This window comes from Cyclopterus lumpus, chromosome 21, assembly GCF_009769545.1.
Source record: "Cyclopterus lumpus isolate fCycLum1 chromosome 21, fCycLum1.pri, whole genome shotgun sequence".
Classification (NCBI taxonomy): domain Eukaryota; kingdom Metazoa; phylum Chordata; class Actinopteri; order Perciformes; family Cyclopteridae; genus Cyclopterus; species Cyclopterus lumpus.
In genome coordinates this window covers 18284567-18301784 of record NC_046986.1, presented here as the reverse complement: position 1 = coordinate 18301784, position 17218 = coordinate 18284567, and the positions used below count along the sequence as shown (strand labels likewise).

Sequence of the window (17218 nt, the reverse complement as noted above, 5' to 3'; positions counted from 1 at the left end):
TTGACTCTTTTAGACATACAATAGTACAACAATACATGCAAATATGTTGTGCTCCTTTTTCTTTTAAATAGGCAGTAAAGCTTCAGTGTGTCTTGCTATCACATGTTCTATGTAAATTAGGTTATTGTCCTCATACCTTATGGCATGTAAGATGTTCCCTTATAGTGGGGAACCTCGTGTATTTTCTCCGCCATTTCTATACCAAAGGTGATCATATTGAGCCAGGAAAACACCTGGCAGAACCTTTTTTTTATTAACTCACAACTTGATTTATAGTGCATTCAAAGAAAGTGTAAATGTTGTATGGAGCGAATTCCGCTGACGCGTGTTGACTTTTCCTCCATCTTTGTGATCGGCAGGTCAGTGACCGTCTCACCTTACACCGGCTGGTTGTCCAAGGTGTCAGAGTCTGACGTGCTCATGGCCGCGCTCGGTTCTGGAGGCGTGGTCACGGTGGACATGGGCGGGTACGTCCGGCTCTGGGAGACGGGATCAGACACCCTGCAGCGGTCGCTGATGGAATGGAGGAACATGATTGGGTCGGAGGATGGCAGACCTCTACAGGTAAATAAATACCTCAGTGTTGATTGGGTAAAGATGCGGCCTGCAGTTTCTCTCAACACCACCGGGGGGCAGTGCTACTTTAAAAAATATTTTCAGCCGGATGTCACTCTGCATACTTGCCTCTCTTTGACAGACTATATTAGTGCAGAAACATTCCTGACTTTATGCTCACCCGAATGTTTCCAGCTCTTACATTTATGACCCGGCTGGGTGGGTGGGTATGAATGCACAGGCATTGTGCCGATGATGCAATAGCTTTGACCCTCGGTACAGGTCAGAACATTTTGGACCAGCGGACTGAGAAAGCATTGTGACGGAGCCCACGTACACAACATAGGCAGATCAATTCTTTAGATAAGCGAGCCTCGCAGATGGAAGTAGAGGGCGTTATCTGCAGATGGCTTCACGTGGCCTGAAAACCAGAATATCAAAGAGACCGATCATAAATTCGGATAATGCTAATGTTTTTCAGTGACTGTTTTTTTTTTTTTTAACCAGTCATCACACAATAAAAAAAGTATAAATGGTACATTGTTTATATATATATATATATATATATATATATATATATATATATATATATATATATATATATATATATATATAAAATATACAACCTTATATGCAATACGTATAACCAGTCTCAGTCAAGTAAAGATTATTATTGACATCAATCTTTTACCATTTTCTACATTTACTCCTGTAAGATTCGTGTTCAAAGCTCCGGGTCCCGTGGCCGCAGGAAATTCAGGATTCGAGTTAAAGTTTAACAATATTTAATGGCAAAGATAATACTCATGTAGCGTTCACGATCGTGGGGCCAGAAAGGAGGAACTCTCCACAGACGGAGTGCAGCTCCCAAGGAGCCACATACCGGGGCTGTCTCGAGTCTCCAGACCAGTAGAACCATGTCTCCCCAGAACAAATGCTTGGCTATTAGTATGGTCATGCAAATGAATTCACACCTAAAGGTTAGTTCCATTGGTCAGTTCAAAGGATGCCGCCATTCTGTTCGCTACGCCAATTAGTAAACAGGCGAGGTCAAAGCTCACTCTTCCGGTCAAGGACAGGAAGTTCCCCTTCACAATAAAACCCTATTATCCTGCCTTCCGAATAAAAGCAACACATTAGGTTTCAATCGGCATCCATTTTAACTATTGTCTAAACAATAAAACATTCATTCATTCTCATGCATCATACAGTTAATAATTACATTTGTCATTAAAACAGAATAATAAAACAGTGATCCTCTCTTATGTTTCATAATACATTCCTCCAGAATATTCCTCATAATATCCCAAATTAATTATCATATCTTCCTTTATGTATTAATTTAAAACATAAACTTCTCTTATCTACATGTGCAAATATATATAAAATCCACTACAACCTAACACTCCTGCAAAAAGAAGTAATGACAATGTTTTTGGGTATTCATTTGACGTTGCCATGACTTTCTGAACATTGTGCCTGAGGAAAAAAAACGAAGTGCTGCCTTGGACCTAGAATATATTAATTATTAAGAGACGTGGCACACCTGCACAACTTCAACGTGCACATGTGACCTCTCTGTGGCCTGGATTCCTCAGTAGTCCGGTGGTCTTTGATGGGGCACCTTGAGCCCACTGAAGGTCACACAGAGACTCCTCCCCCTGTGCTCTGAGTGAGCTCACTGACACCCGACAGCAGCACGACTGTATGAAACAGACCTGCTCTGTATTGCTGCTCTAACACGCTGTGTGCACACCTCACCTCGTCACCATGTCCTTAACTACTTGTTAAATACCTCGTTTTTATGACACGCTTAAAGAGCGTATAGCACTCAGTCTGAAATAATTTAAAAAGGAAATCCAGGAAAACAACTTTCACCTCTGAACGTATGTCTGTCATCAACCGGTTTTATTAGCAAAGATCAAATCTTTCCCCTTGGCACTACTGAAGTCGGCTTATCAGTCACACTCACACGCACGTCGTCTACATCCTTTAAACTTAGAATCTGCAGCGGCGCGGTACACAATAGTAACATTTTGCACGCTTCACACCAGAAGTATAAATAATAAAATGTTCTGTTCTTACACACCTGCACACTTTAGATTCATAAACTCACATAAGATGATTTCACGCGTTCCAACACTCAGGTACAGGCACGCACACATGTGCCATCACACAGACACACACACTGGCATTTACCAAGTTCACGCAGGGGCATGCATTTACTCCTCAAAAAGACCTCAAAGGTGGGCTTGTTCACACACACACACACACACACACACACACACACACACACACACACACACACACACACACACACACACACACATGCCATCGATCCTAAATCACTCTCTGTCTTTAGGCGTCTAAAGGAAGACTCAGACATTTATGAGGCTATTAATCTCACAAGGCAAGGCGTGGGCCGCAGATGAGAGACGTATGGAGACGCTGAAAAGAAATAAGAGGGGGGGGGGGGGGGGGGGGGGGGGGGGGGGATTGAGAGAGGAGGGAGGGGGAGGGTCATTGATTCCCACAGTCATTGGCCCCTCACTCGTCTTCCCTGTTTTTATTTTCTGTTTCTCTGTAAAATGAGATCAGCGTGTTGTTGACTTTATTTCAAGAGAAAGGTGGTTTCCCTTCATTAGGATGAACATCGTGAAGCCTCCTGAATTAAACAAATATATATATTCATGACTAAATAAGAGGCGGAAAACAAAACTGAATTTTTTTGCCATTTCAATTTTGTCTTTGAACATCATCTTCAATGTTACTGGTTATAGAAACAAGGTGTAACGTAACGGTCCTGTAGGTTTATGTTATGGCCGCCAGTGTTTTGTTATTTCGGTGTGGCAGCCGTAAGCGGATACGTAGGATGACAGATGCTCGGTGATCACATTCAGAACCACGTTCCGCTATCTCATATCCCGTCGCTGCATCGCCCAAATGACTCGTGTCTCTTTCACAACCGGGGTGGGAAACCCGAGCGCGGCCCCCTTCTAAAAGCCCAAAACGGACACATGTCGTAAAGCGTCACTCATCATTTTCTTTCTCTGAAACCAAGAGGAGAGCATTCGTCACCCTTTTTTTTTTTTTTACCGGCCGTGACCGAGGCCAGAGTTCCCATTCACGGCACGAAGAGGCATTCAGGAGGAGTGTCGTCACCCGCCAGAGTGTTTTACCTCTATAAGCGGTGTGATGACAAAGGTGGACGACTGAAACAAACCTGCGGTTCAGTCGGGCCCATCAGAAGGTCTGATGGAGGTGGAGCTGTGTTGTCAGGGAGAAATAGTGTCTGTGTGTGTGTCTGTATTTGTGTGTGTGTGTGTGTGTGTTTGTGTGTCATAATCACATTCATACCCGCTCAGTGAGGATGCTATGTCTAGCTAGTACAGCTAAGCCTTTGAAGGCACATTCCCGCGCATCAGGTGCACACCCTCGTTACCCGACATGGCACCGGCATGTGTGCAGCAAAGCTACATGTTGTGCTGCTGGTTTTCTTCACCTGTGTGTCACGAGGCGGAGGTGAGCTCCTGGAGGCTCTAAGCTCTGACCCTTTACCTCACCGCAGAGCTATGGCACCGAACTCTCTCTGGTTACGGAGGTTTTTGCCGCTGGTTCATGCACGAGCACACACACACACACATACACACACACACACACACACACACACTTCCTGTGGATCTTCGCTAACACCATGAGTAAAGGCTCTTTGGACACGCAGATTCTCTGTTGGTTTGTAGCTGCATGGGACAGTGGTGATGTTTGAGACCCTGCTGGTTACTAAAACAGCCCCCCCCCCTCTCCTCACTGGCTGGTATTGTCATGCAGGGAACAGACAGTTTTTTTCTCATGTAGATCTGTAACGTCAACAGCCGACACAGAGTGTGTGTGTGTGTGTGTGTGTGTGTGTGTGTGTGTGTGTGTGTGTGTGTGTGTGTGTGTGATAAGTTTGGCCCTTATTTTGTGGCTCAAACTGCTATATAAAAGTTTGTTCTCAATTCCAACTGGAGCATCTGCAGACCCGATAAGTAATAATCTAATTCTAAGTCTGCCACGATAGAAGATGAATACATTCTTGTTTTTGTTGTCTTTGCCGCCATCCTGGCTGACTTGAAATCGTCCGTTTTAAAGGTGTTTTTAAATGTTTATTTTCTTTCCCACACTGTGAGCGCGTTCCCACAATGAGTATTATCATGTCCTTGTAATCTGACTTTATTTGTATCAGACTGACCCTTCTAATCCGCGCTAAATATAGAGCGCTGTGCTGATACAGCAGCTTCATGTAGGTGTGAGGACGGAGCCTGAGCTGCACCAGAGTCTGTTTGAGGTGTGGACAGTGGGGTTAGCAGAGGGAGAGCAGGGAGAGGCAAGGCACGTTTATTTGTAGAGCACATTTCAACAACAAGGCCATTCAAAGTGCTTCACATAAAACCGTTAAAAGCACCAAAACATAATGCAAAAGAAAACAAGATGTTAAAACAGGAGAGGAGGAGTCCTCCTCAGCTGGACTGCTGCTCCGACTAGATAAGTGTCCGTTCAACCGCTCAGTCTGTGACAAAAACAACCAAGAAACAGTAAAGATACAACACGCGCACACACACACACACACACACACACACACACACACACACACACACACACACACACGTAGCCGTCGACAACAAAACCTCATCCCCCACAGATACCATTCAGATTCCTGCAGTATGTAAGAATGCAGCTGAACTACAGGGGATGCACTTAGTCTCCCACTGAATTACCCATTCCTCTCTCACTCCCTGATGCGTGCCAGACTCCGGCCGCCCGCCCGTCTCGTTTTCCCAGAGAGTGTTTTTAACAATGTCGAAACACTGCGTCGGCGTCTCCGTTTGGAGTGTCATCCATTGAGTGGTTATCTTATCAGTGGATCTGCATCTACGAACTGTTGTTGTGAGACTTGTTGTTCCTCCTAATGAGCTGAAAGAGTGCAGCGGCCCGTTAGAGTAACTGGGACATCGTTCCTGGATAAACAAACTTTTTAAGGGGCACGACGCCACTAGTGATGGTAAAAGTATGTCGTTTTTTAATTTTGTGTGTGAGGTGGGGCTGAACCGACCCTTCAAGTCGTATAAGGTCGGTTGCAGCTCATTTCAGAGTCAAACATTAACTGGCCACATCTCGACCGTCATCAGATTACCATCCAGAGGGACAGCAACCTGGACGTCACTGCCCCAAAACACGGCAAGACCGACCCCACCAACGCTCCTCACGTCGGGGGAAACCAGTGGGCAGGAGGCACAGGTAAACCGGCGGTTGTTGTTTTGTTTTTTAACCGAGTCAGCAACATGCTGAAATTCCATCTGTCCGCCCGCATGCTGATTGAAATCCGTGATGACATTTACACACACATTAGTATGATTAAGGAGCACGTACAGTGCTTTGTTGCCCTTGCGCAAGGCACCTAGCCTCCTGCTTTCAACTGCTGTGATTGGTTCATCCTTAAGGAAATCTTCCATTGCAGGCGGCAGGGACACGGCGGGTCTGGGTGGCAAAGGGGGCCCCTATCGACTGGATGCAGGGCACAAGGTCCACCAGGTCTCCCAGGCTGAGAAAGACGCCGTTCCGGAGGAGGTCCGCAAAGCCGCGCGCGAAATGGGCGAAAAAGCCTTCAAAGAAAGGTAGGTCGCTTTAAATGCAGACAACACGGGGAAGGAAAGCACGGTCCATCGTTAAACAATAAGCCGTATCCGAACCGAGTCCGCTCCACAGGTGGGAAACTATGTGAAGGTGAACAGATGTTTTGGACTAACTTTCTTTTTCCACTTTGTAAAACTACTTGGTACTGACATGTGTGTAATGTGGAACAGGTGGATCTGCAGGGTTGGTTGAGGGTTTCCTGGTCACTCAGTCACCCCAGGTATGGTGCTCCATCCTGGGCAAACAACCAAAGGCGTGTGTGTGTGTGTGCGTGTGTGTGCGTGCGCGTGTGCGTGTGTGTGTGTGTGTGTGTGTGTGTGTGTGTTACTTCAGAGCAGAGGGTTAAGAGGGCACCCCTTTCACCAGCTCCACCATGAAGGCTGTCTCTGTTCTCCTTTGCGTCAAACAGTTTCGTTCTCTTTACTTTCTTTTCTCCCCCCCCTTCCTGCATGGCCCTGCTCGTACACTGGCTGCTTTCACGCCAAGAGGACAACCTCTCTCACTCTCCTCTCTCTCACCCTCTCCTTTTTGTGTCCCTTCTCTTCTTCCCTTGGTCTTTACCCATTGCTTTTCTAAATTTCTTCTTTGACACCCTTACCCTGTCTGTCTGTCTGTCTGTCTGTCTGTCTGTCTGTCTTCTGCCTGTCTATCAGTGTCCCACTAAGCCCAGAAACAAATCTTGTAGCTACATGCTGATACCCTGCTTCCAAGTTGATGTCACCGTACTTGACTGTTCTTGAACACAACAGGTGAGCACCTCCAGAGGGGACGGCTGGATGTGTAGGTTGTTTTTCTTTTCTCATATCGCAGGTAAACTCTGTCAGGCTTTTTCCATAAGTTCTCATTCACTGATGTGTGTGCTCAATCCTTTGTTTGCTTAGCTTGAGGTTGAGCATCAATCATACTATGATCCCTCTGTAAACTCTTGAGCACCTGAAACATACACACACACACACACACACACACACACACACTCACGCTCACACTCACACTCACACTCACACACACACACACACACACACACACACAAGCAAAAACAGGCTTAGGTATGCCTAAAACATGAAACACCCACAAGAGCATGTACACGCATATCAAAAGTCAAAAGTGAATTAAAAAAAGTGAAACATTTTGAAATAACATTTTAGCTATATATATATATATATATATATATATATATATATATATATATATATTTATATCTATTATAGCTACCAAGGCGCTCCAGAAACTCTAGTTATGATTAATACAATACAAAACAAATAAATGAGAATAAGAATAATATAAAAATATTGAAAGCATTGCTCAAGAATTGATTGTGTTGCATAATTTCTTATTATTTTAGTGTGAACTATATTTATGAGACAGAAAACATGTTGCAAGGCGGCCACAATAGGCAGTAAGTTTTACACTTGTGGGAGGTTGTGATGGACAGATCAGAACCACTATTGAAAAGCCACGCTACGAACACAACCATTCTTCTACAGGTATTCTGCTTTTGATGCATCGTTATTCGCAGATTTAAATCGGATCAACAGAATATTTGAAGAAGGAAAACTTGCCGGAAGAGGCAGCTCTCGTGCGTGGAAGGCTATATGCTGTCGGTGTGGTTTGTGTAGTCGGGACAAGTCCACATTTCTGTGTCTGCTGTGTGGGAAATGTCCGTGTCTCCCCCTCCAGCCGGAGCAGAACTCTTTCTCTGTATTCGTCGTTCAGCCTCGTTCTCCTGGTGAAGTCAAGGAATTTGAAGGAAATAGTCGCGGCAGTGTCTGCTCACCACATACGCTCTCACGCACACAAACACACACACACACACACGCACGCACACACACACACACACATGTGCACACCTAGGAATGTGTGGAGGAAGTCCCTCTGCTGTGCTGTGCTGTGGGCTGACATGATGTGGTGTGAGGACTGTGTGTGCCGGTCAGAAATAACTATAAGTGTGAGTGTGATACAGTACGTTGTGCACCAGGAGAGGGAATAGCAGCACAGGAGTGGGAGTGGGTATCGAGGAGGGAATGAAAAAGAATCACAGATCAATCAACTCGCACGTCTATAATATAAAATATAAAAGGAATAAATACTATTTTTAAAATGGATACAAATTAATAAATAAAAAAGATGACTGAAGGGGATTACTTTGATTTTTCGCCCTTCATGTGAAGGATTTTTGAAAGGACATTCCAGGTGTTGATGATGATGATGTTTTGTTACAGACATTATGTCGGCGGATGTACACTGAGGGAGTTTGTCGTCTTTCTGATTGCATGGCTGATGCCAGCTCTACACAATGCATGTTTCTCTTTCTGCTCTCTCACACACTCACATACACACACACACACACACACACACACACACACACACACACACACACACACACACACACACACACACACACACACAGGTTTGTTGCAAGCCATGACACATAAAGTCAAAGACTCGCCACCATCCTTCAACCCCTCCCTGTGTTTAGAAGTCACCGCTCTGTATCTCTGTGCATGTCACGGTCTGGTTGTCACCAAAAGTTTCAAACACCTGGCGGAGAACCCCTCCCCCACCCCACTCCCCCTACCTCTTTCTGAACAGTTCAAACATGGTGAGGGTAGGAGGACCCTCACCACACCCGAGGAGGATTCTGTGTCAGCCATACTTAAGTACCTGCACAGTGGGATTATGCTGATAAACTGGGCTTGGGGGTGGGGTGGGCGCAGCCCACCTGTCTTGTCATGTCCACAGGTGTGTTTTAGAGAACACACACACACACACACACACACACACACACAAAAGGAGCTCCATATTTAACAGCACTGACTCTGGTGTCAGGGTGTCCACAGGTGTCCTGACCTCAGGAAGACATTTCTCAGTCTATTCTCATTTGGTCTTTCTCCATCTGACCTTTTTTTGTTCAAAGAGGCAGACGCAGCAAAGTAGTTGCTCAGACGCAAATTATAAAGAATTATGTATATGTCAGTGCAGACAAGGGGTCATGTGACTGACGCGTCTACAGATGGTGTTAAATCATACCGAATTAAGTCGCCTCTGTTGAAGACTTTTGAAGCTCAATGTCAGACGCAAAACGTATGAACCCAGTGTTCCGTGTGCTGGAAGATATCGGGGAGTTTGTCTGAAACCTCTCAAATCGAGTCACCTGTCTCTCCCTCCGTGTGTTTCCCTGTCCCCTCATCTCAGGCTGAAGGAGATTGATATGAGCGAGTACGACGCTGCCACGTACGAGCGCTTCTCCAACGCCGTCAGGAGGCAGGTTCAGTCTCTGCGCATCATCCTGGACAGTTTACAGGTGAGCTGCACTGCACTTCTGTATATGGAGTATACAGTATTCCTCAAAATAATCCAATTAAAAGTCTTATCAGAAGTGTCTTATTGTCATTATGTTACATGGACAGACTGACTGTCAGTTACTTATCATATTGATATTTCTGTTACCTCTGATCTTTCCCTCTGCAGCTTTGATCAGCAGTTTTTTTCTGAAGTTTGTTATTTTTGGAATCCTTTATTGTATTTCCAGTAAACGTTGTTTGGTTTAAAACACTTTGACGTGACGGGTCTGCCGGTTCAGGTCAGTTTAGTTGAACAATGTAAGCGAACGGTGCATTCAGATAAAATAGCTTCTCACCGTTCAGTCAGACAGGACTGCATGCAGGCCAGTTGACTCTGGCGGGGGTCGTTGGATGACAATCGGTTGACCTCATGCAACCCCAGAGCCAGGAAGGAGGGGGGCGCTGTCCCACCGGAGACCCCTGATTGGTCGAGTGCAATGAAAAAGCAAGAGCATAGGGAGTGGTGGTTAAAAATCCAGGATGTGATATTGTCTCCGTTTCATCATTTGGGTTTGATTTTCCTCCCTTTGTTTGAGCTTCTTAGGGGGAAATAATGTGTGTTGATGCATGGCTGTGCGTGTGCGTGTGCGTGTGCGTGTGCGTGTGCGTGACTAGAGGAAAAATCATGCAGCATGCGAGAATGATTACAGAGCAGCTTCACTAAGCCTTGCTCTATTATTCTCCTGTCCAGGTGTGAAGCTCTCTTTGTATATGTTGTGGTGGGGTGAGTGTGCGTGTGTGTGTGTGTGTGTGTGCGTGTGTGTGTTTGTGTTTTCCATCCAGGTGTTTGCGGCCATGCCTGCAATGGCTTTGAACGTGAACGTTGGTTATTGTTTGTGTTGGTCCTCGTAGCCCCGGGCCTCTTCCCGCTGTGTATTGTGGGCTTTAGATTATACCATTCTCAGCAGGCGTGATGCAGTGAAGTCAAGTTATTTGTGTCATACCTGAAGAGTGATTTAAGGAGTCTCACTCACTCACACACACACACACACACACACAGAGCTGGCGATCTTTCAATAAACGTATTGTTTCAAACCGCCTAAAGGGAAGCCCCTTCTCTGTTTATCGTAAACACCCCGGCACAAATTCATCAAACGCATCAGGGTGGGAAATCAGTCCTTACTGGCCAAAAAAAAATACAAAATCGCAGAGTGACTCATATTAATTTTTACGCCCCGGGGAAAATAAAAAACAGGGAAATGATCTTCAGCAGAGGTTGTTGTAACATGTTGGGAGTCATGCGGAGGGAGGAGAGATATTTACGGTGTGAATAATGACAGCGAGCTTATGACGACACCGTCAAAAATAGAAGCCTCTGCGTGACCGACCTTGTGCATGATGCAACTGCCCCAAGAACAAAGAGAGCGCGACACAGCAGCCCCTCGCTTTGTGGCAGCTCTCATCACTCTGACGGGGATAATGTGCATTTTCATGATGGAAAAACACAGCTGGACAGCTTTGTTCCAGACTTCCATGAAGCCCATGTGAACCATGTATTGTTTAATGCATGTTGGTCACTTGCTAGTGTCTACAATATAAATGGCATTAAGGTAAATGTCATTATGAGATATAATTGATCAAATTTGTCTCTGTATTATTTGCATGTAACCCGTTTACCTTGTTTAGGCTTTTTGCCTGAACACATAACGCCTACTCTTGAGCGAGTTATACCTTCTTTTTTCTACGTTTCAAAAATGTTTAATTAATACTTGAAACGGCAACTTAGAGAAAGTATTCTACTCTCTACTATTAGGGTACTGCAAGTTCAGGTAAATGTCCAGTCGTGTCTTTAGTCCTCGTTTTAACTTTATTGCGAAACACTTGATAAATAAACTGCAGCCCAATCTATGTTTATGTGTCCAGGACTGAGTTCTCCTCGGGGAAACACTAAAAGGCGGAAGTGACACAGAAGTTACAAAAGTTCATTCTTATCCGATGTGAAGTCATGAGACCCGTGCTGAGTGTGACATGACGGCCAATCTATGTTCTTTAGTGTGTGTGTGTGTACAAAAAAACTGTGTGAAAAAAGCAGCCTCACTATTATCACTGTGATCACTGTGACCCCGTTTGGGGGGGGGGGAGCGGGTCAGGTTCCTGCTTTTGTTCACCTCCTGTTCTGGAAAGCAGCACTCCTTCCTCAGGGAGCGGGCCGAAGACGGTAGAAAGTGATGCTGCTTTTCCTCCCTCCCATGTGACCACCGCAAAAACCAGTTGCTTCCCACAGGCCGACTCGCTGATGTACAGTTATGACACCGTATAACTATATATTTGATATTTTATTCTTTAAATATACAGGGGTTTTTGTAACATGTAAATATCAGTCATATAAATCTAAGCTGCTGTAGATACTGAATATATTGTTCACTCTGTGTTAATGAATGCACACAGGAGTCACAAATCACAGAGATATTTTGTGATTTATAGATAAATTACTGGCCAATGATGCTGATTCTGACTCTGAATGTGGAGTGAACGCTCCTGTGTAGTGGATCTGTGGGTGTGGGTGGGAGGACGTGGTGGGGAGGGGGGTTATAAATATATGTGCAACCGGCTGCAAGCTCCTTTCCTCCTCTCGTATTGTCTGCACTGTAAATCTTTCTCGTCTATATTGCGTCCGCCTGAATTACATTATTTATTTATTTTTGCGTTTCCCAATCTGCCCCACCAAAATGAAATCATTGTCCGCAGACATATTTTTAAGTGTGTGTGTGTGTGTGTGTGTTCGTTCGTTCGTTCGTTCGTTTTCAGGCTAAAGGAAAAGAGCGGCAGTGGTTGAAGAACCAGGCACTGGGAGAACTGGATGATGCTAAAATCATTGATGGGCTGACTGGAGAGAAGGCGATATACAAACGCAGGGGAGAGCTGGACCCAGAGGTGTGTGTTGCAGATATTTAAACCACACTTTGTTTGTTTTTCCGGGGCCACACCTTTAAAAAAACACACACACACACACACACTCACTGACTAACACACATCATTGTGAACTTTATCTGTCATGCGATACATTCCAGTGGTGCTTGTGAGATTATTATTAAACCCTGTGCTTCACACACAGTTTCTAGTCATTTCACATGTATGGTTCACACACACACACACACACACACAGCACAGAGATAGTTCCCACACTAATCATACAAACACACACTAACCATAATATTTATGCCATATTTATGAAATTTATTTTTGGTCTGGCGTGAAGGTATTAAATTAAGTAATTGCCACCAGTTTTGAAATCTTGTCCTTGTGTCGAACGTTATTTTAAGTCATTTTCTTTTAATTGAGTCATCAGTCGTGGCCGACTTCCTTTTGAAAGTGTTGCTCTGTGCGTGTTAACAGCCGGGCAGTGCTCAGCAGAAGCCCAAGCGCCTCCGGGTGTTAGTGGACGTGTCGGGCAGCATGTACCGCTTCAACGGCGTGGACGGCCGGCTGGAGCGCTCCATGGAGGCCGTGTGTATGGTCATGGAGGCGCTGGAGAGCTACGAGCACCGGTTCAAGGTGAGAGGCGCTCTGCCATGTTCACCTCATGGTACTGAGGTGCAGCCGGGTTGGCAATCCACCACTGTTACTTTTACAACCTTATTAAGGTCATAGGGATACTTCTTTCTAATACCCAGTCTAGAGAGAAGGGGGGGGGGGGGGTATGATTGTGTGTAAAAAAAAAAGTTGAAGGGAGACAGACTTCTTGGCCCCTAAGTGACACTCAACCCATGCTTATACTGATCACATATCAGTGTGTCAAACACACACACACATTTTCATGCCGCTGATCACAAGTCGTCTAACTGCTTTCTTTGCGTAACACAACTTACTTAAAAGTGCATCTGATAACTCATAAGACATCTGCGGCCGTGCTAGCTGCAATCTTACAGTGTTTGTGTGTGTGTACGTGCATGTGTGGTAACTAGGCACTTTATAGTTCATCTCATATTCATTATTTATTACATATCAAACTTACAGGTCAAAAATAGAACACAGATTTGTACATATCAATATATCATATATATATATATATCAATTTAATTTGAGTGATTTTAATTCTATTAATTATTTTGTATTTAATTAGCATATTTTGTATTAAAAGAAGTCGTATTTAAAAAAAAACAACAACTGGAAATAAAAATTATAGTACAAAATAGATTTGACATTATGAAAAAGAAATAAACCCCAGGCTTCTTCCCCAGCAACAGCAACAGATGAGACACACAAGCGCATAACTCCACCACAGTCATAACTGCCCATATTAGAAATGGCTCATACACATAATACCTGAGTCCTGGAATAGCTGACTGGAGCCCACGGTGCCGGGCTGACCCGGGTTCATGTTCGCCCCTTGTGACGTGTGGTCCACGGCAGGCCGGGGGGGGCAACATGCTGCAGCGGGCGCAGCTTGGAGCGAGGATCGTCTTCCATGAGTTCCGGTGTGACATTTCGGCACCGTCACACCTGAGTCTTTACGCCTCAGTCCACAGACTATTCCAGGCCGGTGCCTGAGGCGGATTCAAGGGGTTTACGCAGCGCATCAACAGAACAATGTCATAGCGGACGTTCCTGTTCACGCGGTGCGATACATGCATCCATCGTTCCCTCAATTTGACTGTTTTGTCTCCGCAGTACGACATCGTGGGCCACTCGGGCGACGGCTACGACATCGAGCTGGTCAGAGCGGACAAAATCCCCAAGAATAACAAACAGAGGCTCAAAGTCATCAAGGTACACTTTCGTAATCCGGATCTCGTTTTGTCTCGGCACGCTTGCTGATCCCACACACACCACCCCGAAAACAGAATGAAAACAGGGGTTTGTCGTCTATGACTTTACATAGTAAACAAACAATAGAAGCAACAACAATAAGTGAGGGGACAGTTTTCTCTCTCTCTCCTCCCTCACCCTGCAGAACATGCATGCCCACTCCCAGTTCTGCATGAGCGGCGACTACACTCTGGAGGGCACCGACGCCAGCGTTAAGGAGCTGGCCCGGGAAGAGGCCGACGAGCACTTCCTGGTGGTGCTCAGCGACGCCAACCTGGAGCGCTACGGCATCCGGCCCGAGCGCTTCGCCCAAGTCCTGACCTCTGACCCGCAGGTCAACGCCTTTGCCATCTTCATTGGATCCCTTGGCGATCAGGCCGAAAGGTGAGGAGGCGGAGGGGGAGGAGGACATCAAGGTGGCCTTAAGTTGAGGCTGCAAATAAGGGACAAGCACAGGAGGAAATAGGAAGGAAAGGTGAAGGGGGAGAAAAAGGTGCATTAGCCAAAGAAGGATACGGATGACAGGAAGTGAAAAAATAAGATGAGGGAAAAGGTAGGAAAGATGCCAGAGAGGGGAGAGAAAGGGTAGAGGGGGGAGGAGAGGAAGTGATGAAAGAGGACCAGGGACAAGGAGATACATTCAATGCAAATAACTCAGAATGGCTGCTATTTAAACAGTAGCCATGTTGGCAATTTGTAGGGATCCCTGCTAAAGACTCCACTCAAAGTTCATCTCGATTGTGACAACAACGCTCATGAAGAGGAGGAACACCAAGAGAGGAAGAAAAGGAAAGAAAGAGACCTCTGACCCCTTAAAACAGCGACAGGAGGAATTACTCTTTAACTCCTGATGCCAAATTTACTCTGAAAGACGCTTCAAACTATATTCAGTTTATGGTCCGAATCTGAGGACAGGAATGAGGATGATATATTCACCTGTCATGGAAGGACGCACGCAGAGGTATTTAGTTATGGGGAGGCTATAGAGTTACATAATATCTATGGTAGCTGTGTGTGTGCGTGTGCGTGTGCGTGTGCGTGTGCGTGTGCGCGCGCGCGCGTGTGTGTATGTGTGTGTGTGTGTGTGTGTGTGTGTGTGTGCGTGCGTCCGTATTTGTGTGTGTGAGTGAACTACTGATTGAACAAGAGGAATGTGTAAGTAAAAGGGGAGGAATAAAAGAACAAAAGAAAGAAAGAATGCCATCAGGTGCAGTGGGTTTAAATAGAAGACCTAAAACCAGTTGTCTTGTTCCGATACTCCTCCATGCGAGTGACAGCCCTTTCATTCACACGCACACACACACACACACACACACACACACACTGCACTCGTACCAATGCACCAAGCAAAGAAACAAGTCTGTCTTTCTCTTTTTGGCTCAGTCACTGTGTTTAACTCCAAACTTTTATCTGTGTTTTCTTTCTTTCTTTCTTTCTTTAATTCAGACTCCAAAAGACCCTTCCAGCAGGGCGATCCTTCGTTGCCATGGACACAAAGCACATCCCCCAAATACTGCAGCAGATCTTCACATCTACGATGCTGTCCAATGCCTAAGACTGGCACACACGCACAGACAAAGACACAAACACAGACACACGCACACACACACACACACACTCACTTCTTATCTCACGCATTCAAAACCTCAAGATTTGCTCTGACGAGCTCTGAAGCTTGTCGGACTTTTGAGTGTACGGTTGTGACTTATCACGATGTGTCCTCAACCCACTTGCTGTATCAGATTACACAATTTTATTTCAGCTGTATCAGTACTGAGGATTGTGTTTTTTAATTTTACAGCAGCCTTAAGTCCGTCAGTGTTTGGCGTGAACTCATGTTTCGCTGCTCTGTCGTGTCCCTCTAGGATGAGGTTCTGGAGCATGTGGTCTATAATGAGCCTGTGATCTTGTGTATGACTCCACTGTAAAATGAGAACGCGCTGTCCTGGTAACAACACAGACATTATGAATGCCTGGAGCCTGTCTCAGACCCCGCGTGGGGATCAAACACCGGGGTTGTTGTTTTTTTGTTTTTTCGTTTCCGGCCAACCGCGCTGACGCACACCCAGCATACGCCTCCGTCCTGTTTTGGGTTTTGCGAGCGACGTTGCTCAGACAAGGGAGGGTCGTGAACTTGAAACGGCACCCGACTCCTTTTGGACTTCCTCCCCATTTATTGTCCTTCACACAGAAAAAAAACGCACAAACACACACGCACGCACTCAGGAAGGAACCACCTGACCTGACCGTCACTTGGATGTAACGACCGGCAATAACTTTGCTCCAGAGGAATGCTGGGACTGTGACCAGGGAATTTCCCCCCGCCTCTTTAAAGGCAGCCACTGTTGCGCAACCCCCTGCTCTGTGTGCGTGTGCGTGTGCGTGTGCGTGTGCGTGTGCGTGTGTGTGCGCGCGTGCGCTCTCTCTCTCCTGCACCATCTATGACAACATCCCTGAGCCCTTCCCTTCCTTGCTGCCGGACCTCATCTCAGTCCTGTCGGGAATCCGAGATCCCCTTTCATCGCCAGACCTCCCACTCCTCCTTCTCACACAAACAGTTTCACCCCTGCAAGAAAATAAATTAGCAGGAGGAGACTGACTGACTGACTGACTGACTGACTGACTGACTGACTGACTGACTGACTGACTGACTGACTGTGTGTGTGTGTGTGTGTGTGTGTGTGTGTGTGTGTGTGTGTGTGTGTGTGTGTGTGTGTGTGTGTGTGTGTGTGTGTGTGTGTGTGTGTGTGTGTGTGTGTGTGTGTGTGTGTGTGTGTGTGTGTGTGTGTGTGTGTGTGTGTGTGTGTGTGTGTGTGTGTGTGTGTGTGTGTGTGTGTGTGTGTGTGTGTGTGTGTGTGGGTGGGTGGGTGGGTGGGTGGGTGTTTAGTGAAGTGCACACA

General features: G+C 45.8%; 1 protein-coding gene across 1 annotated transcript in view; it reads left to right on the top strand.

The window, feature by feature from the left end:
- The window catches only part of vwa8 (von Willebrand factor A domain containing 8), a 47282-nt gene extending 30296 nt beyond the window's left edge, over window positions 1–16986 (top strand). Inside the window, exons 37-45 of the mRNA XM_034561765.1 lie at window positions 360–564; window positions 5724–5832; window positions 6053–6209; window positions 9421–9529; window positions 12318–12443; window positions 12906–13064; window positions 14181–14279; window positions 14464–14702; window positions 15765–16986. Of these exons, the coding sequence (XP_034417656.1) occupies window positions 360–564; window positions 5724–5832; window positions 6053–6209; window positions 9421–9529; window positions 12318–12443; window positions 12906–13064; window positions 14181–14279; window positions 14464–14702; window positions 15765–15873 (1312 nt within the window). The 3' untranslated portion in view covers window positions 15874–16986. The remainder of the gene's footprint in view (window positions 1–359; window positions 565–5723; window positions 5833–6052; window positions 6210–9420; window positions 9530–12317; window positions 12444–12905; window positions 13065–14180; window positions 14280–14463; window positions 14703–15764) is intronic.
- The last annotated feature ends 232 nt before the right edge of the window (window positions 16987–17218 follow it).